Raw genomic sequence first — 20,921 nt, 5'->3', positions numbered from 1 at the left:
ACAATTTCCAAACAACATCGGGGGGACAACATGTTGAAGTCATACTTTTAAAGGGTAGACCACATGGATGCATAAGAAAGTAAGAAAGCACAAAGAAAAAGATGCATGTATACAAACACTTAAGTGCATATGAGCCTGTAATATTCAGAATATCTTTCAATATCTTAAGATATCTTCAATCCTTTGTCTAAAGTAGAAACTAGAAAAGAGACATTTCACATCAACAAGTCATTCCTCGAAAGTTAAAGAAAATTGGTTGTGCATTTCTTATTCGGACTAGTGTTTGATATAACTATTATTCCATCTCTTTTGGGCTATGTCACTCACAAGTTTTAATTTTAATTTTGTATCAACATTTTTGTATTTTTCTTGTGAACCATTGGCTAATCTTTAGATTCTTTTAACTTTTATATATCTATATAGGAATCTGTTTACATCTAAAATAAGTTATACTAGTTACATTCAATCTCAGTCATTCATTTTCTTAGATCCAATGGATCAAATAGGTCAACCACATAATATTGTGGTTAAAATCTAGAGGGTCAACCACATAATATTGTGCAAGATACAAAGAATATGATTCACTCATATACTTAAAGGTGTTGTTCATTCAAGTGTTAAAACTACTAATAAAAAAGTAACATGCTTAAGAAAACTATGCCAAAACCATATAAATTTTTGCTGAGAATATGGTGTTGGATTAAGCTTAGTAGCTATGATCTTTTAACTATTACTGCAAAAATTGTTGTAAGCTGTAACATGAAAACCATGTTGTAAATGAACCTCTATTCTCTAAAGAAATTACACCTAAACTTGCATAATTAATAAATGAATTGATTCCAGTATAGTTGATAACTATAAAATAATAGACTATGAGTATTAGACAAAAAATAGATTATTTGAAACAAAGTCTAATTAAAGTAGATAAATATGTAAGACAATTAATTCTTATTTTTGAAAATAAACCTTTTGAAAAGATAATGAAAATGATATAGATTTGACATATTTATTTAGTTTTACGTATTTATTCATTTTTTATAATGTGGTCTTAGAAAATGTCCTATACCTAGGAATATAGTCCCACCCCTTAAGTTTTATATACATGAGTGTTATAAACATTTTTATGGAAGATTATATGATTTTTTTTTTATCTTTTCAATAAAAAATGAAATTTAGTACACAAAAATAACAATTACTTTTTATGGTTCTAACTTCTAAGTATTAATCAAATTTATCTTAATACTATGCATGGGATACTATTTTGGAAAATTTTAAATTTCTTTACAATTCTGTATGATAAAGTATAGAATTTTTTTTGGAATAGTTCATATTAACAATTGATAAAAGTACCCTAAATGACAGTTAATAAAAGTACATAATTATCGTATCATCAAGGGTTAAATAAGATATGATGAGTTATTTTTTTTGGTACTATTAAATATATTATTCATTTTTTAAGTAGGGAATATAAGATATGAACGAATTTTTAAAAATAAGAAAATATTATTACCCTTGCGTATTTTAAATCCATGCCATTTTGAGATTTTAAGTAAAAGATAGTAATAATTCATATAATTTGAATCATACATACATGAGATATCATATAATAAAAACATTTCCTTATTATAGTCTTCCAAGTACACCTAAAATCTATCCTGACGTGTTAGATGAGAATAGAAAATAAGTTGGAGGGTAACATCATTGTCATGATGTCATCTTTTTGTGTTGCAATTTTTCTAGCTTTGGCATATTATAATAGATAAAAATAGGCTTAATCATATAAATGAAGAATTTAAAATTAGTGTAAAGTTTTTTTTTATATGATTAATATATTATTTATTATTTATACACATTTTTTATCCAATAATCAATGATAAATAACATAAAATTATTAAATTGTTAATACATAAATACTAAAATTTTGAGTGAATTTACTCGATGTTGAATATATAAATTTATCCCTAGCAAATAAAAAATCTCAAATTAATTCTAAAAAATTCAAAATGCAAATCTAAATAGTTCAAATTAATACAAACACCAAAATATGTATTCTTTATTAAGGTAATTTATTTGGAGTTGGTCTTATAAAGTAGGTATATTACTATGAGTTGGTTGAAATACATAATATTTATCTTTTATTAATCCTAAATATTGTCCAAGCTATCTTTTCAATTTAATCTCAGCCCTAAATCAATTAAATATAATATATTTTCTCTTTAGATAAAGTTTTTTCAATTATTTATAAAAATGTATTTTAATATATAAAATATATATAACAATATTTTGTTACTCACTAATATATGAAAAGATTAGAAAATCAATAATGTATAAAATTTACACGACATTCAATCATTTGCAAAAAAATATCTTACCTAATAAAAATAATTAAAAAACACAATTCAAAGTATGAAATGAAATTACATAATTAGATAGTATTGCAATTTGCAACAAATTTACTATCTATTTGGGACAAAAAAATTATTATTACTATATATACAATTAAAAGAAACATATATAAAATTATTATGCCCATGAGATGGATTTGACGGAGTCCATTTACATATCATGTGACGTTAGATATTAACTAAATATAATCTTTAAAAATAAATACATGATTCTATACCAAATAAAATTTGATTATATTCAAGTCTAATTATGTTGGAATAAAAACGGGTGATAAGATAGGGGTTCCTCACCCCTCTTATAAATTAGTATGTATTACATATGCAAACATAACACATTGAACTTCAAGACTGAAAAGAGAGAAGCCGTTCTCAACACACAAACAACTATCTCTGACTCACACTTCAAGATGGAGTGGTGCTTCTCAATGCCAAAGCTTGAACTGCATGCTCACCTCAATGGATCCATCAGAAACTCAACACTCTTGTATCTCCTTTTTTCCTTATTACCCTTCTTTTATTTTTATTCTATCTTTTCTTTCTCTTCATTATTCATAACACCCTTTGTTTCCAGAGAACTTGCAACGGCTTTGGATGAAAAAGATTTCTCTGAAGTTGAACATGTTATCCTTAAATGTATGTCTTTCTTCTTATTCATCTTCTTTTTTTGTTCATTGGAAAAATAGCTTAGTAAAGACATGGCTTCTAACATGGTCTTATAATGTTTTTTTTATTTAATTTTTTACCATGTCTTTCAATGCACCCACCTTTCTGTTCTTTACTTTAGGTTCATATTGATTTTGAATTTTGTGGCCACTGATATTTCATTGTAATATGCACAAGGCCAAGACTCTGTTGTGTGTTATGTTTGATTGAAATTCAAGGACTTTCTTTAGTATCATTTTCAGAGTAAATATCTTTTTTTTTGTATAACCAAGTGTATCCCGTGACTTTATTGGTAATTAACTAATCTCTTTGGGGTGTGTGACTCTCCAACAAGTTTCACTCACAAGAATCGAACATTTGACCTTTTGGTCTATCTGGGATCCATGAAGCCTTATACTACTAGACCAATGTCTTTTTGACATTTTCAGATTAATATGAGATGACTATTCAGTTGTTTTCAGAAAATTTTCTGCTTTTTGTACAATCTTTAAAAGGGCAACCTGGTACTATAAAACTCGTGTTATAAGCAGAGCCCGGGGAAGGTTTAGAACCACCATGTGAGTCTATAGTATACAACCTTACCTTGCATTCGCAATAGGTCGATTCCATGACTCGAACATGCGATCTCTTTCTTATATGGTAACAACTTTAATTGTTGCACCAAGGCTCCCCTGATTCCCCTCATTTTTTTGTACAATTGTTTCTTGAATTTAACTTTCACTTAAATTTTAAGGTAAATAAGCCCTAATAATCAGCTTCTGAGTTAGCTTTTTGTGTTCCGTAGTTAGCCTTATTCATGCTTTAACACGGATGTTCGTTATGGCTTTGTGAGTACAGATGATGACCGTTCATTAAAAGAAGTATTCAAGTTGTTCGACCTAATCCACATTCTTACTACTGATCATGATACTGTGACAAGAATTACGAAAGAAGTACGGTTGTTTTCTTACTGTGTAAATTTTGTTAATACCAAATTCATTGCCTTTTTCATTTATACAAGTAACTAAGACCTAAATGAAAAGCAGGTTGTTGAAGATTTTGCATCAGAGAATGTTGTGTATCTGGAGCTGAGAACTACTCCAAAGGTAATTAAGGAAGTTCAATTATAAATTCAGAGTGTTCTTATTTCAATTTAGTCGAAATAGAGATTGATAATTGACTTGATGAATAAATAATTTGTGGAATTCCATACAGAGAAATGATTCCATAGGAATGAGCAAACGGTCTTACATTGAAGCTGTACTGAAGGGTCTAAGATCAGTGAATTCGGTTGATGTGGATTTCGCTCCTCATAGTGAAGATTCTAAAACTTTTTTAAATCCTCTGCCTTCAACCACAGAGGATAAATGTAATAGAGACTCTAGAAAAAAAATCTTTGTTAGGCTGCTCTTGAGCATTGACCGTAGGGAGACAACAGAAGCAGCAATGGAAACAGTAAGCTAAAATCAAAATGTTGAAGTAATTTGAGAAAGTTGAAAGTTTCTTGGCCACTGCCAATCAACACTACATTTCTTTGCTGCAGGTTAAGCTTGCACTGGAAATGAGGCAATATGGGGTAGTTGGAATTGATCTATCTGGAAATCCGAGTATTGGTGAATGGTACATCAACCTGATCCAGGACTTTAGTCAATTTAGTAATATTTTTGAATAAAATGATGCTTAGGCTCAAACCCCTTTTCAACTTTTGCAGGATAACATATTTGCCAGCATTGAAATTTGCTCGGGAACAAGGTCTTCATGTAACACTTCACTGTGGAGAGGTCGGTTATTCTTTAGTTGTTACCTGTTACTATTGGAGGTTCCCTAACTAATTTATTTTTCCGACTTAGTGTCATTAGGTACGTAATCCAAAGGAGATACACAACATGCTTGACTTTCATCCCGAGAGGATAGGACATGCCATTTTCTTTGAGGAGGAACACTGGAGAAAGCTGAAGTCCTCTAACATTCCGGTTAGAATTTGCTAGCCCTTTAGTTATGTTAAAGTTAAAGCTAGATAGTGGAAGTATATTATTATTTCTATGGGAACTTAAAATGATATTTCAAATAAGAATTAATCATTGCATCTCAGAAGTTCCTCATTGATAATAATCAATCATTTAAAAGTTTATGCATACCCATCGAATCTTTTCTGTCAAGACTTCATCTGGAAGTAACCAAATCCCATGATTGATTGTTTTTACTGATAAGCTCTTTAGGGTTTTTGATTGTTGCTAAAGTTTGGATGTTTTATATAATATTACCACTTTGCAATTTATAGCCACCAGCTACTTACATGTCATTTATTTCATCTTTATTATTTTCAGGTTGAAATTTGTTTGACATCGAACATTAGGACATTGTCTGTTCCGTCGGTAGATGCTCACCATTTTGGTAGGTGTTTGTGCTCATGTTGAATTTTTGATGATCATAAACATAGAATTAGCAAAGGATCTGTCTGTTCAACTTTACAAAACTGATGCCATTGAAAATTTTATTGAAAAAAACCCAATTAGTAAAAGAAAGCACTTTTGAAGAAACTGGAAGTTTTAGCTTTTCAAAAGAAGCTAAAATGAGGTTGTTTTCAGATAACGAGTGTATCCATTCCGAGATCGTTTTGTATAGCTGTACTTAGACTTTTATTACAGGACCAACCTAAAGCTTTAGTCTGTTAACATCATGATCTTGTTTGTTGATGCAGTTGATTGGTATAATGCTAAACATCCTTTAGTCCTGTGTACTGATGACTCGGGTGTATTCTCGACCAGTCTCTCTAACGAATACAAAATTGTTGCTATGTCATTTGGTAAGTTTCACTTTACTCTTATTGCAGCTGGTGAAAATGAAATTAATTGACCAAGTTTTGTTGACTGCATGTGTGTTTGGCTATTATCCAGGGCTTGGAAGGAAGGAAATGTTTGAGCTATCAAGGAATGCTGTTGAGTTTATATTTGCAGATAATGGAGTAAAGGAAGATTTAAGAACTTATTTTAATTCAGTGGCTAAGAATATGGAACTGTAAGGAACAGTTTTGGCTATAAGATAAGAAATAAGATATTTATTCATAAGCATATGACTTATAGCAGGTGTTACATGATGGGCACAAGTTATAGATATATTAGATATTATAGATTTATTAACATTTCTGGCTGGAGTTTGCCCCTTATCCATTATTGAAATTAGTCCTTGATAAAATTATTCATTCAAGTGATTTGAGATGTTGATGTAGCCACAACTTTTGCTTAGTGCTGAAATTTGACCACTAGAGGTCACATGGGGTCTATGAACTTGACTTGCACTATGCCACAAGTAATGGATATATCGTGATATAAAATAAGTACACAAATTTTCTTATACGAGAAAGTGTTGTATTAAATCAATTATTAATAAGCAAAATGTTGGGTACATTCGTGTGTGAAGTTTCATATTAGATATGAGGGTATGGGTGAGAGTTTACAAGTGAAAATGTCCATAAAATTTTTGTCTTAAGGTTTTAGTTCAAAACGTAATATCTCACTTGTAGATTTTTACTTTTTTATGTCTTGGTAACAATAGGACTCCTTACTCATTCGAGGCTCAACTGTCTGGTCAACCCAAAATACTACATGATCTTATGTTTGTAGGATTCTTGGGGCTCCAACTTTGCATTGAAAATGCAAATTGTAGCAAATCTTTGGTATGCTTTTGATCTGCAGGGCGTGGTGAAAAATTATTGAGATCTAGACCTTCTGAAGCTATGAACATTTTTCTTGTATCCTTTTTTTTTTAAGTTTGGGTCATCGCAATTCTGAAATATTCTCTACACTTTTTTTTTGTCCTGGTGTACTAGTTATTTAATTACATTACTCCTAATTTTTCATGTTAATATGCGAGCATCATAAGCATGTTTACATTGCCACCACTTGGATATTGTTTTTAAAATTATTTCAATGATATAATTTGTAAATAATTTCTACAAAAATATTGTCTATGAAACTTTTGGGAAAAACAATTCACTATAAGACATTTTTATTTTTGGAGGTTTGATCTACTTGATAGAGGGGGTCTAGTATCTATGAATACTTTTTGGATTCATGCATTGCAGTACCATAAACAACGGGTGGTGTGTTATTTAGAGTGGAAAACAAAATGAAAAGTTGTAGATTTTACTTAATCACTTCTCAAGTATTGTTTCAAAATGAAAAGGGGAAAATTATATTCTCTTTTCGCTGTTTTCCCTGTTTAAATGTGAGTTGTTAAACCATAAATTATTAGATATTTTTGGATTGCAAAATGTAAATGATTTAGGATATAATTTTACTATCAATTTCAAGTTATTGAATTAAAACTCAATCAAATCTTAATCTTAGTCTCAATAGATGGAGTCAGGTATGTGAATAAAATATTGTTATAATACTTTATCATAAATTATATCCATTGACAAAGTAGTGATCTTAAATTCTTTCATAATTGTTTCATCTATAATTTTTTGGTTTCATCATACCTCTAAAAATTGGACGCAATTCTACTGAACAGAAATCTCTTATACCAATTATCTTGTATCATCTCTTTGGCAACAATAAGAAACAACTATCTTGTTAAAAAATTAACTTCCATTAAAAATTATTAGATTTTTTTTTTGTAAGTGTTGTTCATTGGTGACTAATGAAATGTATAAAGTAGTAAGGATGGAAGATTTTAATTTGGTTTTATCATCTTTTCCATAATAGAACTTACCCTAAATTTCTTTCTTCAAGTATCCTCTTACCTGGAGATAAAATTACTCACGGAGTTTAATATATGATACTATACTCATTTGAAGAAGTATTAGTCTTCTGTTTTAAATTAAAAATGAGTTTAACATTTTTATTCTTATTTATCTTTTCTATATAATTATTAGAATTATGTCTCCTTTGTGATATTGTTGTTCTGAGTTTTTCACAATACTTTCACGGGTGGTTGGTACTTTACTTTGAACTAAACAGCAATCATGGTGGCATGATATGAAACTATTATAACTTCATCTTTAAAATGAATATAATACAGATCTTGAATGTTATATATAGCTAGAAATAAAACCATTTATGTCCCCTAAATGTTAACGTGTTATGCTCAAGTTTAGGGGACATGGACTTAACTATTCACGTGAGAGAAGGAGGCCAAAAACAAAGCAAAGTTTAGTAAAGTAAGCTGTTAAATCATATGACATATGAGCTTGAAACCATTTCTCCTCATCATGGAAGTTAAATCCCACTTTTTTCTGTACAAATATACAATCACATAGTTGGCAGATACTTAAACGTTAAGAAACCCAAACATAAATTAATTTGAAAGAACTTTGTCATAGTCATATACTCTTATAGGTAACCCTTAGTTCATTACTCCACCCTATTTTTTTTTGGTTTACCACTTGAACCAACGCCCGTTGGTTTACTCCACCCTATTTATCTGTTCATATCAGTCACATTTAGTATTTTGATGGTTCATTAATTAATATTTTCTATATTTACCTATTTTATATTTTATTGATTCACGTAAGTAGTTGAAAAAATTATCGAATACAGAAAGAAAAAGGATATATTAGGAAAGCATGGTAGCACCTCAACTTCAATAATATGCAAATGCAGCAAAGCTGAAATAACATCCATAGACAACACCAGAAAAAGGGTCCAAATAAGTGTTCAATTATCAACATCCATTGCAAAATTAGGAGGGTCGTAATTCAAGAACGTAAACAAACAGAGGATGAGGAAATGTCAAAGTGCAATGTCAAACATGTTTCACTTCTAACAGTCCAAAATATTGTAGTATCACAAGCTAAAGCAAGCACAATTAACATCCTAGTACCTAAGTCTGGGACAAAGCATCATCAACAAAGGCAAATATGGAAGAAAACAAGCCACTCAAGCCTTTTATAAGACAGGAAGTAAACACAGACCAAATTAAATAAGAAACATTATACACCGGCAAAAGCATAAAACATTGATTTAGATTGCTCAAATATTTCCATACATCAATGACAACAAAAATAACTGACCATGATCCCTTTCAAGTGGGTAGGAACAGCTAACTACAATGTTCTCTTTGCCTATCAGTCCCTGTTTTTTTTTTCTGCTGAATTTCTCAAATGCACTCATATTACTATATTAGACAACAAATCAGAAAATCAAGCATCTAAAATTTTAATTTTATTTCCTCACATTTTCACCCGAACCAAACAAAAGCTAAATGAATGTTGAAGATAATGAATTCTTCTCATTCGGTAGATGATATGACATAACCAACCCAACAACCACTATTCTGGCAAAAAGAAAAACCAACCCGATTATATGAAAACATGACTAATGAGTGTGCAACCATTTTTTAATCATTTATCAAGTCCTAGCTCATGTTTATATCCAACATAAAACAATTTATCAAGAATAACATGTCATTCATCGATGCAAAAATAACAGAGCAATTTATTCAGGTCTCATTCACAAAAATATAGCAGATTAAACAAACTATTTTCTCATTCAAAAACTAGCTTCTACTCAATTAAAAGACTAGATATGATACACAAACTTGAATTTACCCATGTGCAGTAGTCATGGGACATTTATCCTGAGTTGGTGTACAAAATGAAAATAATACTTAAAAGCAAAGACACAATTCAACATGTACGAAATCAATAAAGTAAACTTTATAAAGACGAACAAACTTCCATATCCTTAATTAACAAGGGGCCAGATGGGTGACACTAGACTCTCAATGTAAGTAATCCCTTCGAACCAAATCTTCTCATTCTGAAACTTGAGATATTTGAATGATTTGTGTCTTGGATTATAGAGAATGAATACACCGTCATCCTTGATTTGTAATAGGACTTCACCCGTATCCAACATGATGAAGGGTTTAGGAAAATAACCAAAATGATCGTCAAACCCAACATCCAGATAAGAAATGTTGAGCAATATAGTCCAAGACTCTGTAACTCCATACTCTTTCATTTTCCACATGACAAAATGAGTGCCATCAAAGTCATAAGAAAAACAAAGGCAACCTCCTAAAACCCACAACCTAGGACCTCTAATAAGCTCGTATTTATCGACAATGGGCAACAAAATATCCACACAAGTCTCCTTACCAAGGTCAATAGAAACAACCACTAGATACCCTTTCTCATCGGGCCGACCACACAACCAATTAAGAGTGTTACTCACCAATTTGCCACACCAATCACTGTATCCACTGGGACATGGTTGCCCAAGAAAAGGAACAAATGGAAAAGTCTGCATCTTCCTCCAAGAGTTGCTGGGACTACCCAATGTATAAACCAGAACAAAGGTTTTCTCCTCAATATTCTCAACCCTACGATCATAATATATACCCACAGTTTTATAACTATCACTGATATGATCATACCCAAAACCAAACCTAGTTAACCAACGCTTACGACCCCAGGGGTGCGAAATGCACGGCGATTTAAATTCCAATCTAGTCATTGGGTTCAAATAATATGCATAATGACTCGGATAATCATCAAAATTAAGCCAACATATCAATCCATTGCACGAACCCACAACCATGGGTTCACTACGCAACTCCGCGGATAATAGCGAATCGAAAGGGGATTGTAATGGGTTGTCAATTAGGGATAAAAGAGATTGAGAGAATTGTAATCCAGGAACGGTACCTGGAATATTGCGCCCTAATAAACGGTGATATCTGAGAGTGGAATCAGAAGATGAATGATGAAGGTGTTTCTTGACAAAATTGGATGATAAGATTAGTGAGTTCCAAGATTTGCAAACACTCATGAATCGAAGGAGTGATTTAACAGGAAGCTTTGATAGGATTTCAATTACTAGATCATCAGGGAGTTGTTCTGATGATAAAGGCATTGTAACGTACGGTGGTGCGTTGTTCAGAGGCGGTGGTGGATGAAGAGAGCGCCGTCGTCTCTTGGGGCTGGAGGCGGTGGTGGAAGAAGTGAACGACATTAGGTCCTGTTGATGGCTGTGGCCTGTGAGTGAATGATATCTAAGAATGAGAAGATTTATCTTAAATGATGAATGAAGTGAGTAACACTTCTCCATCTATTTACTATTTTTTAACAAACAAATTTATAGTTACATTAGTCATGGACACATGTCAATATTTTATGGAAAATTTTCCTTTAAAAAGTTCTCTATTTCTTATTGTGCAACCTCACCTCACATATAAGATGAAAAATTGTTTTTACTATTTGTTTCAATTTAATATAATAGCTCATTATCTTTCTCTCACTTTTTTTATTCTTCCATATTTTTCTCTCACATTTTATTCTAAAGCATAGAATCATCTTTATACTTTTTACTCCCTAAATTCACAATTTTTCTTATCTTCCACCAATTTTTTATCTTTTTTGTTCATATTCTTCTTCCATTTCATTTCATTTCACCCTTTATGTCTCTTATTGTTGGCTCACCCTTGAAGCATTATTGTAGATTAGTTTTTTTATATATTTGTTATATAATATTTGTCTGTAGAATTTTCTACTAAAAGTAAACATTATTTTAACAAATAACATATGAATTGTCTTTACCAAGTTGTAATATAATTGTTGAAAATGGCATATGGATTGTCTATACCAGATTGTAATATAACTTTTTATCTTATTGGTTCGTATTTTTCTTTCATTTCATTTCACCTTTGATGTCTCTTATTGTTGCTTCACCCTCGAAGCATTGTTGTAGGTTAGTTTTCTATATATTTATGTATCTAATATTTTGTTTGTACAATTTTCTACTAAAAGTAATCATCATTTTAACAAAGAGCATATGTAATGTCTTTACCAGGTTGTAATATAATTGTTGAAAATGGGGTCGACAATGATAGATGATACAAAGGAAGAAAAAGATAATAGTTCATGACAATTTGGTATTTTGATTATTTTCCTTTCAATTTGTAAATAAATAATTGTTTAAAAATAAACACTAGAGAATGTATTATATGTTATCTTACCTAAACTAGAGCAAGAAATTGTATATGTTTTAATAGTCATTTTGATATTATTTTAGCAAAATAAAATCAACCTATAACTTTAAAGTTAAAATATACATTTTGTGATAATATCATTTTTCCTGTTTTTAATGTCATTTTGTGATGTACAAAGATTTGTATTTTGATTTAAGATTATATTTTTTATTATATAGTTTAGTTTGTATTGCTTTCAATTTGATCAATTAGAAAATTGATTCAAGATCACAATTGTAATTGGGTCAAATCTTCTAAGATAGAAAATTATGCAATTTAAGGTATGTTATTATTTGCATTTATTTGAGGAGAGTTGTATGCAAAATTGCTTAATTAATGTTTTCACTACGTTATCAAACATTTATTGGTCAATCATTATATAACGTTATATAATATTAAAGTGCAATCATTATAATATTTGAATTGCAACAGTGTAATAATATACTTTCATAAAATTTAAATTATAAAAAAGGAATTGTAACCGTAGAATTGTAACCATCAAATTTATAAATTTTAATATATATGTTTGTAATTTTAAATTTTCTTCTATTAGTTCTGAAAGTACCAGCTATATTTTTAGCTAATAAATAATTTGATATTTTACCCCTAAAGTAGAATAATAATATTAGGAAAATGACTAATTCAAATATTAATATAATTCAAATTAAAGTTAATTATGATTCCTTAATTTTAGACATTGCTCATTATAGATATAAATGTATAATCAATATTTTCTTGATTAATATTTTCATTACATTATGGAACATTTATTGTTCATGTATGCTATTTTAAAATTTACTTAATTAATATTTTCACAAAACATTTATTGGTCAGGTACGTGATTTTAAAATTTATTTAATATAAAATCAATAAAACACTTATCAAATTAACTTCTTACATGCACACAGTTACAATGCAGTCATTATATTAAGAAACATTAATATGCAGTTGTTACATTATATAATATTAAAGTACAATCATTATATAATGATATATAATATAAAAGTACAATCATTGTAATATTTGAATTGTAACAGTATAATAATATGTTTTCATAAAATTTGAATTATAAAAAAAGACTTGTAACCATACAATTGTAACAAACAAAATTTATAAATTTTAATATATGTTTGTGATTTTAAATTTTCCTTTATTAGTTCTGAATCATATATATATTTAGCTAATAAATGATTTGACATTTTACAACTAAAATAGAATAGCAATCTTAGAAAAATGATTAATTCAAATATTAGTACAATTTCAATCAAAGTTATTTCCGATTCCTTAATTTTAGATCATGTACAACATACGTTTTTATTGTATCTGTTAGTCAACCAAATATATAGATTATAAAGTGATTAAAATTTAGTTAATTACTTATTTTCATATGTAAAACGTTTTTCTTTACCAACTTTCCACTTCCCGAAGTGAAGAAATTAAAATATTTAGTGATTTAATTATCATTTTTGTATTAAATCATTATTGATTTAAATTATTATTGTTCCAAATTAAAGATTTTATTTATTGTTTAAATTTTTACATAAGACTTTTCGTTGATTATATGTTCAATTAATTGTTGTATATGTAATAACATTTTTTATTTACTTTTCTATTTGGGTACACAACTAGGATTTTTTTTTATTTTCCATTTAATGCTACTTTCCATTGCATTCAATATTTTCATTTTCACCATTGAAAATTTATACAATCTTTTAAGAAGTTTTCAAAGTAATACATATATTATTTATCAATACTAAGAAGTCATTTAATATTTCCCCATACTCTTCAATGATTAGCATTGCATTATACATGTGGTTGTGTAAAGAATACCTCTCAATGTTCAAATTTTACGGCATTTTAGTTACTCATACCTATGGTTTGCTTCTTACCTTTTAAAAGTTTTGTTGTCTAAAAAGCTTATATAATTTTCTCATTGTTTTTCACTATTTTGCTTCTGATTTGTTATGTTTGCTTTTTAATTATCTAATATTACCATCAAATTCTTATGTTTTATAAATGTTTAGGCCCTTTAATTCTGTTTTAATCGTTATTTTCTCTCTCTACGATATATATTAACATAATACTTTCAAATCTCTTCATCACTCTTATATGAAGTATACGAGTAACATATATATTATTAACTATGTGACAAAAAATTATTGTCTTGTGTAAATACACCATTAACTTACTAGTTTGAAAAGAAAGAGATAAAGAATGAGAGAATGAATCTTTGTTGATTGTATTATATGTGAAGAATTGAATTGATTACAAACTGAAACTAATCCTACTTATATATAGAAAAATGCTTGTAACTAATTACCTAAACATGTAAAACATATGTGCTAAAATGCAAAATAAAATGAAAGCTAAAAAGGTTGCTTGGTGCACAAGCATTATGGGCTGCATTGTATGGTTTGGTGTGGTTCTGGTGTGACTGGCCTGATCTGGTCCTAGCTTGGCTGAGTTGGCCTTGGCTTGGCTAAGTTGACCCTAGCGTAACCGGTATGATGCAGATCATGTTCTGGTGTATAAGAGGCCTAGTGGCCCTGGTCTGATTGGTGTTCCTTTGTCAGATCTTGGCTTGCTGAATTGGCCATCAATTTGACTTGATTATCTAACGGACAAAAATTGTATGCTCTGTCCGTTTTAAAATAGGCTAACGACATGCTGGTAGCTCTGGAACTTTGGTAAATAATAAAAACAATTAAAAAATTCATAGAATAAAGTAAAAATAAAATAAAGTGATTGAAGATAATTTTTTAAAAAACTACTTTGATATTTTATATAAAATTGAACAAATCATATCACATCCCAATTTTTTTAGGCATTGTAATGTAAGGTGGTGCGTTGTTCAGAGGCAGTGGTGGAGAAGAGAGTATTGTCGTCTCTTGGGGCTGGAGGCGGGTGGTGGAAGAAGTGTACGGCATCAGGTTCTATTGATGGGTGTGAGTGAGTGGTACCTATTGATAGATTTAATTTTGTTAACCTTCAACACTGTTGATTTAATTTTTCTTTTTGATACAACTCAAGACAAAAAAGATAAAGAAAAGAAAGTTGGAGTAACCATTTTGGTGTCCTTGGAAAGAAGAGAAAATAACTTATCTGAAGGTTGCTTCAACATTTTTCAACTAATATCTCCCTGCTCACCAAGCTTAACCAGAGTGGATTTAATTTGATATTAATTATTAAGAATATATTCATTGATATATTCAGTTTTGTTAAAATCTTGTGGTCGTGGATTTGATTTTATCTTAAAAGGAATTTCATTCACCATCCACAAATAAACCTCAGAAAAAATATAAAATACATTAAATATTTGTTAGCAGTTGGTGTATAATAATATATGTATTTATCTAATCTTCTATGAAAGTAATATTTATGAATAGTCAGTATAAATATTTAAATTCAGATATTATATCATTGATCATTCATTTGTATTACTTTTTTGAATTTTTCAGTAATAATTAAAAATGAAGAGGAAATTCACTTACTCTAAGAATAAGTTTTTTAAATTTACACCTCATCATATCTCTTAATTATATGGAAATCCAATGATTTGAATTAGTGAGTAGATCTAAACCATTAGATATCCATAGAATTGATGACTAAGATGTACAGTAAATTTAAAAAACTTACTTTTGGAGTAAGTGGGTTCTCACTCAATAATGAATAATGGATGAAGGATCGTGTAAAAAAAAAAATTCAGTATCTGAGCATACATTTTTTACTCATCTTCTATTTTGTAAAACTAAGAGAAAAAACTAGCAGTGATGTCTTTATTTTCTCAACAAAAAACTTATAGGATGAACACCCGATAACTATATTTATAGTTTGTTACACTTTTTAAATTAATAAATTTCAAAAATTAATAAAATAACAAGTTTTAAGTTTTTTGTACTGTCATTGAATTATTCACCATTTGTATTTAATTATAATTAATTTTTCAAAAAAAATAATGTAAATAAATGGTGGATGATGTATTGAAATTGTATGAATATTTATAATGCCAGATATAAATATTACATTCTTATTAATAATATAAAAATTGACATTTATATAATTATATGTTCCCACATAATTACTACTTATATATAAATCACCTTGAGCGATTAAACGATTTAACCGTTTAAACAATTAAACTTAATACAACATCTCTTCTGATTTAATGTCGGACTTTAATTTCATATCATTGTTTGGAAGGAAGAATCCACATATCAAAGACATTATTACAAAAATCACCATTTTTGTCAACAAGTTGTTAATCTAATGATGTAAAGTCCTACTAGATTTCTAAGATGACCAAAATGTTGAGTGTTCGATTCTTGTGACCGACATTTGTAGGGAGGGGCAGTCACACGCCCCGAAAGGAATTAGTTTCATACTCAAAAGGATGAGAGATACCCTTGATAGTACAAAAAAGTCACAATTTTCAATCAGCATCAAACTTATTTTAATTTTAAATTAATAAATTTCAAAAATTAACAAATTTTAGGGGTTATCAAAATTTAGTTTTCATAATTACTGGTGTAATTTATTTTTTATAAAAATTAAAAGAACCAAGAAAATATTCCCTAAAATAGAGTATATGGTGGTTACAAATAGGGGTGAGCGTGGAACAGGTTGAGACGGGTTAAACATGTCCATCATCCGTCCCTAAATATTGATCAAGTCAATCTTTAACCCGAATCTGTCCCAAATTAGGATGTGACGCATAAGGGACGGTCCAAAATAAGACGGGTCAAGGTAGGGACGAGTTCGAGTTGGAAAAGGACAAAATGACAAACATAATTTTTTTTTCTCAAATTTTAAGCATGCACAATCAAAATCATCACAATCTGTGTATAAACTCAACTAAAACCTACATCCCACATATATCAGTGTATAAACTACAAATCGTAAATTGCATCATTTAAACTAAAAACTATCACAACCATGTGACGGAAAATTATAGAAGACATTGAAAATTTCAGAACAATTTAAACTATCAAATGTCAACATAAGATGAAGTGTTTTTTGTAAATGATAAAAAACACATGAGAACTGAAATGACAACAACATGTTAATACTCAAAAGTTCACACAAAAATCAATACAATAACTAGCTATTAACTAAAAAATGAAACTTAAATTGGAGTTTACACAAAGTACACAAAAACTAAAAATTAAATGGTTTTCTATAATCAATATTCACGGTTGCATGCTCATCTTGATATATAATTATTCTTGATATATAACTATAAGGGACATATCGGGTGACTCAGACATAGACCCGAACCTGTCCTTTTTTGACGACGAGTTTGTCTCTTTTAATCAAGTTTATCCTTTTTATTTATTTGGACGGGTCAGACCCGCCCCTAAGTCATCGAGTTGAGACGGGTCGTGCCGGGTCTTGCTCACTCATAGTTATAAATACCCTTTAAAAATAAAAAAATAAGATTAAAATTGGTTGATAGTCATCCCTAAAAAATAAGTAACAAAGTTTAGAATAAATAAAATATGTGAAGATGTCAATCTCTAAGAAATACGTAACCAAATTAAAGTTGTTACCATGTGTTTTGCTAAATAAGACCCTTAGATCATTATGTTAGGAACAAAAAAAAACTAGAGAATGACTATCATAGTGACACAGTCGTTTTATATACATTAATTCTTACATATATGCATATTTACTCCATTTTCACTTTTATTTTCGGTTTGGGTAGAAATTAGAGTTAATTACACTGACACCTCATGAGTTTTAGTGAAACTACACAAATCACCTTTCATTTTTTTACACCCACACAAACATCCCATAGTTTTTATACTTTCGTTACACTGACCACCTCTGCGTGAGAAATAAGTATAATCTTTTAAATAAAAAATGTGATAAATGCAATTAAGTTAAACAAAACATGGTATATTGTGAGGAAAAATCCAAATAATATCAAAATCAATGTATTTTTATTATTTTTTGTTACAAAATGCATCAACAATTCTAAATGGATATTATTTAAATCGCTCTTATGCTATATCGTAAAGAACCAAAAATAATAAAGAGGTACCGATTCATATATTATATAGATTTGTCTCCACAATATACCATCTTTTGTTTAACTTAATTGCATTTATCATAATTTTTATTTAAAAGATTACACTTATTTCTCATGCAGGGGTGATCAGTGTAACGAAAGTATAAAAACTAGGGGAGATTTGTGTAGGTATAAAAAAGTGAGGGATAGTTTGTATAATTTTGCTAAAACTCAGGGGTGTCAGTGTAATTTACTCTAGAAATTATTGGCTCATCACTGCTATTTAATTCACCAAACACGAATACCAAAAAAAACATAGAAATGCAAAAAATGCTACATATAAACATATAAGCAACAAACAAATAAAAGACAATAAGAATGATAGCAAAAAGAAACCAACTAAATAGCATTGAGCATATTAGTCAAGTTAATAATACATCACTTTTTCTTCTCCTTGTTAAACCAATGCCAATTCAAACCACCCTGCTGCATACACAATGCACACACTCACTCCTTCTTGCAGTAACAAAGAGGCAATGGAAATTGAGAAAAGAAGAGAAAGAAGAGTATAAGGAGAAGAAGAAGAATAATATCAATGAATGACCTCTTGTATTGAAAATGAATCTTTACATACCAATACACTACACACTCTAAATCAAAGTCTAACAACTACTACTATTTATAGTACTTTTCCCAACCTACTTAACTAACCAAAGTTTCTATAAAAGGAAACTATGTCAATTATACAATAAAGGCTAGAATTACATTCCCTCTAATACTCCTCCTTAATTTCAGCCTTCATTCAATAGTCTTCACTCCAATTTGCCATATGAGATTCACAAACCTCTCTTTCTTCAAAGCCTTGGTGAATATGTTAGCTTGTTGATTTTCAGTGTTGCAAAACTCAAGCTTTATTCTTCCTTTATCCACCTGATCCCTTAGGTAATGAAATCTGGTTTCAATGTGCTTACTCCTTCCATGAGCCACAGGATTCAAGGCAAGATCAATGGCTGACTTGTTGTCAACCATCATCAGAATACCATCATCTTCTTCGTGCAAGCCAAGTTCCTCCATTAAAGTGCTCATCCAAGCTGCCTGTCGTGCACACATAGAAGCAGCTATGTATTCACTTTCACAAGAAGATAAAGCTACAACATCTTGTTTCTTAGAGCACCAACTAATAGGAGCCTCCCCTAGCTTGAACAAGTAACCTGTGGTACTCTTCCTATCAGATTTATCACCACACCAATCTGCATCAGAGAAGCTAGAGAAGCCAAGCAATTCCAACTTGCCATTGATGTTCTGATTAGAAGGAAACATGATTCCTAGGCCAAGAGTTCCTTTGAGATACCTCAACACTCTCTTCACAGCAACCAGATGAGATTGGAGAGGGTTCTCCATGAATCTGCTTGCTACACCTACTCCATAAGCAATGTCAGGTCTTGTGTTGCATATGTACCTCAAAGTGCCTATCATTTGTCTAAACAGAGTTTTATCAACCAATTTCTCCTCCTCAATTTGAGAGTTCACAGAGTTTGCTTCTGCTAGTGTGTGTGAGATATTGCAATCTGCCATGTGAAACCTTTTTAATACATCAGTTATGTATTTGCTTTGATGCATCACTATACCAAGTTTTGTCCTCTTAAACTTAATGCCTAGGAAGTATGTCAATTCTCCAAGATCTGTCATTTAAAATTCAGACTTCATTTGTTGTTTGAAAGTTGCAATTTGATCAGAGTTTGAACAAGTTATTAGTAGGTCATCCACATAGAGGCAAACAATTAGTGATTCTGCCTTGTTCTTGCTTTTCACATAGACACCATGCTCAGAGGTGCATTTTAGGAAACCAATCTGTTTCAAAAATGCATCTATCCTCTTGTTCCATGCCCTTGGAGCTTGCTTTAATCCATATAAGGCCTTATGCAACTTGTAAACCAGATTTTCTCTGCCCTTTTCCACAAAACCAGGTGGTTGAGTCACAAACACATCCTTCTCTAGGGGACCATTCAAAAAGGCAGACTTTACATCCATTTGATGGATTTCCCATCTGTTGTAGCTTGCCACAGCAACCACTAACCTCACTGTTTCTAGTCTTGCCACTGGTGCAAAGACTTCATCATAATCCAGTCCTTGTTTCTGCAGGAAACCTTTGGCAACCAACCTTGCTTTGTACTTGGTTACTACCCCTTCTGGATTTACTTTTGTTTTGTATATCCACTTGACTTTGATAGCTCTTTTTCCTCTTGGTAACTCAACCAGGCTCCAAGTATTGTTTCTGTTGATTGAGTTTAGTTCTTCATTCATTGCCTCAATCCAGTTTGGTTGCTTTAATGCTTCTTCTATGCTTACTGGTTCCTGCTCAGCCAAAAGAGCCATGTGCACAAGATCTCCCTCTTCAGTGATGTTTGAATCATGAAACACCTCATAATCACTGAACCTTGTTGGTGGTTGTCTGTGTCTCTGAGATGTGTTGTGATTGATGGTTGGTGCAGCCATAGGATTAGCAACTTCTGGTTCTTGTTCACTTTCACCATTGTTCAAACTAGAAGCAACTTGTAGATGTGTATCTTTGCTCACTTCTGTGTTGGTGTTCCAATTCCAGCACTGATTTTCTTCAAATCTCAAATCTCTACTCATGATTACTTTGTTGTTCTTTGGATCAAACACTTTATAGGATCCTGTGGAATGATAGCCCAAGAAGATCATTTTCTCTCCTCTTTCATCTAGTTTCTTCCTTCTGTGCTCAGGAACATGCTTGAAGCAAATGCATCCAAAGATCTTGAAGTGACTCACACTAGGCTTGAGTCCACTCCAAGCTTCTTCTGGTGTCTTTCCATCTAATCTTTTGGTTGGACATCTATTTAGTATGTGCACAGCAGTAGAGACAGCTT

The 20,921-nt window shown here is 30.5% G+C and overlaps 2 protein-coding genes across 2 annotated transcripts; one reads left to right on the top strand and one right to left on the bottom strand.

Moving 5' to 3' along the window:
- Positions 1-2,732: 2,732 nt before the first annotated feature.
- On the top strand, positions 2,733-6,277 carry LOC109337787 (adenosine deaminase-like protein). The gene is made up of 11 exons (XM_019574837.1): positions 2,733-2,889; positions 2,977-3,038; positions 3,906-4,000; positions 4,094-4,153; positions 4,263-4,502; positions 4,591-4,667; positions 4,759-4,828; positions 4,907-5,020; positions 5,375-5,441; positions 5,749-5,853; positions 5,945-6,277. Exons 1-11 carry the CDS (start codon positions 2,813-2,815, stop codon positions 6,067-6,069), a joined length of 1,092 nt encoding a protein of 363 aa, XP_019430382.1. The 5' UTR covers positions 2,733-2,812; the 3' UTR covers positions 6,070-6,277.
- Positions 6,278-9,503: 3,226 nt separating this feature from the next.
- On the bottom strand, positions 9,504-11,042 carry LOC109337786 (F-box/kelch-repeat protein At3g23880-like). Its single transcript, XM_019574836.1, has one exon. The coding sequence runs from the start codon at positions 11,006-11,008 to the stop codon at positions 9,737-9,739; it is 1,272 nt and encodes a 423-aa protein (XP_019430381.1). The 5' UTR covers positions 11,009-11,042; the 3' UTR covers positions 9,504-9,736.
- Positions 11,043-20,921: the final 9,879 nt, after the last annotated feature.

Source organism: Lupinus angustifolius, unplaced genomic scaffold (genome assembly GCF_001865875.1).
Source record: "Lupinus angustifolius cultivar Tanjil unplaced genomic scaffold, LupAngTanjil_v1.0 Scaffold_10_173, whole genome shotgun sequence".
NCBI lineage: Eukaryota > Viridiplantae > Streptophyta > Magnoliopsida > Fabales > Fabaceae > Lupinus > Lupinus angustifolius.
The sequence above is the reverse complement of the archived record's forward strand: the minus strand, read 5'-3'. Positions and strand labels throughout refer to the sequence as shown.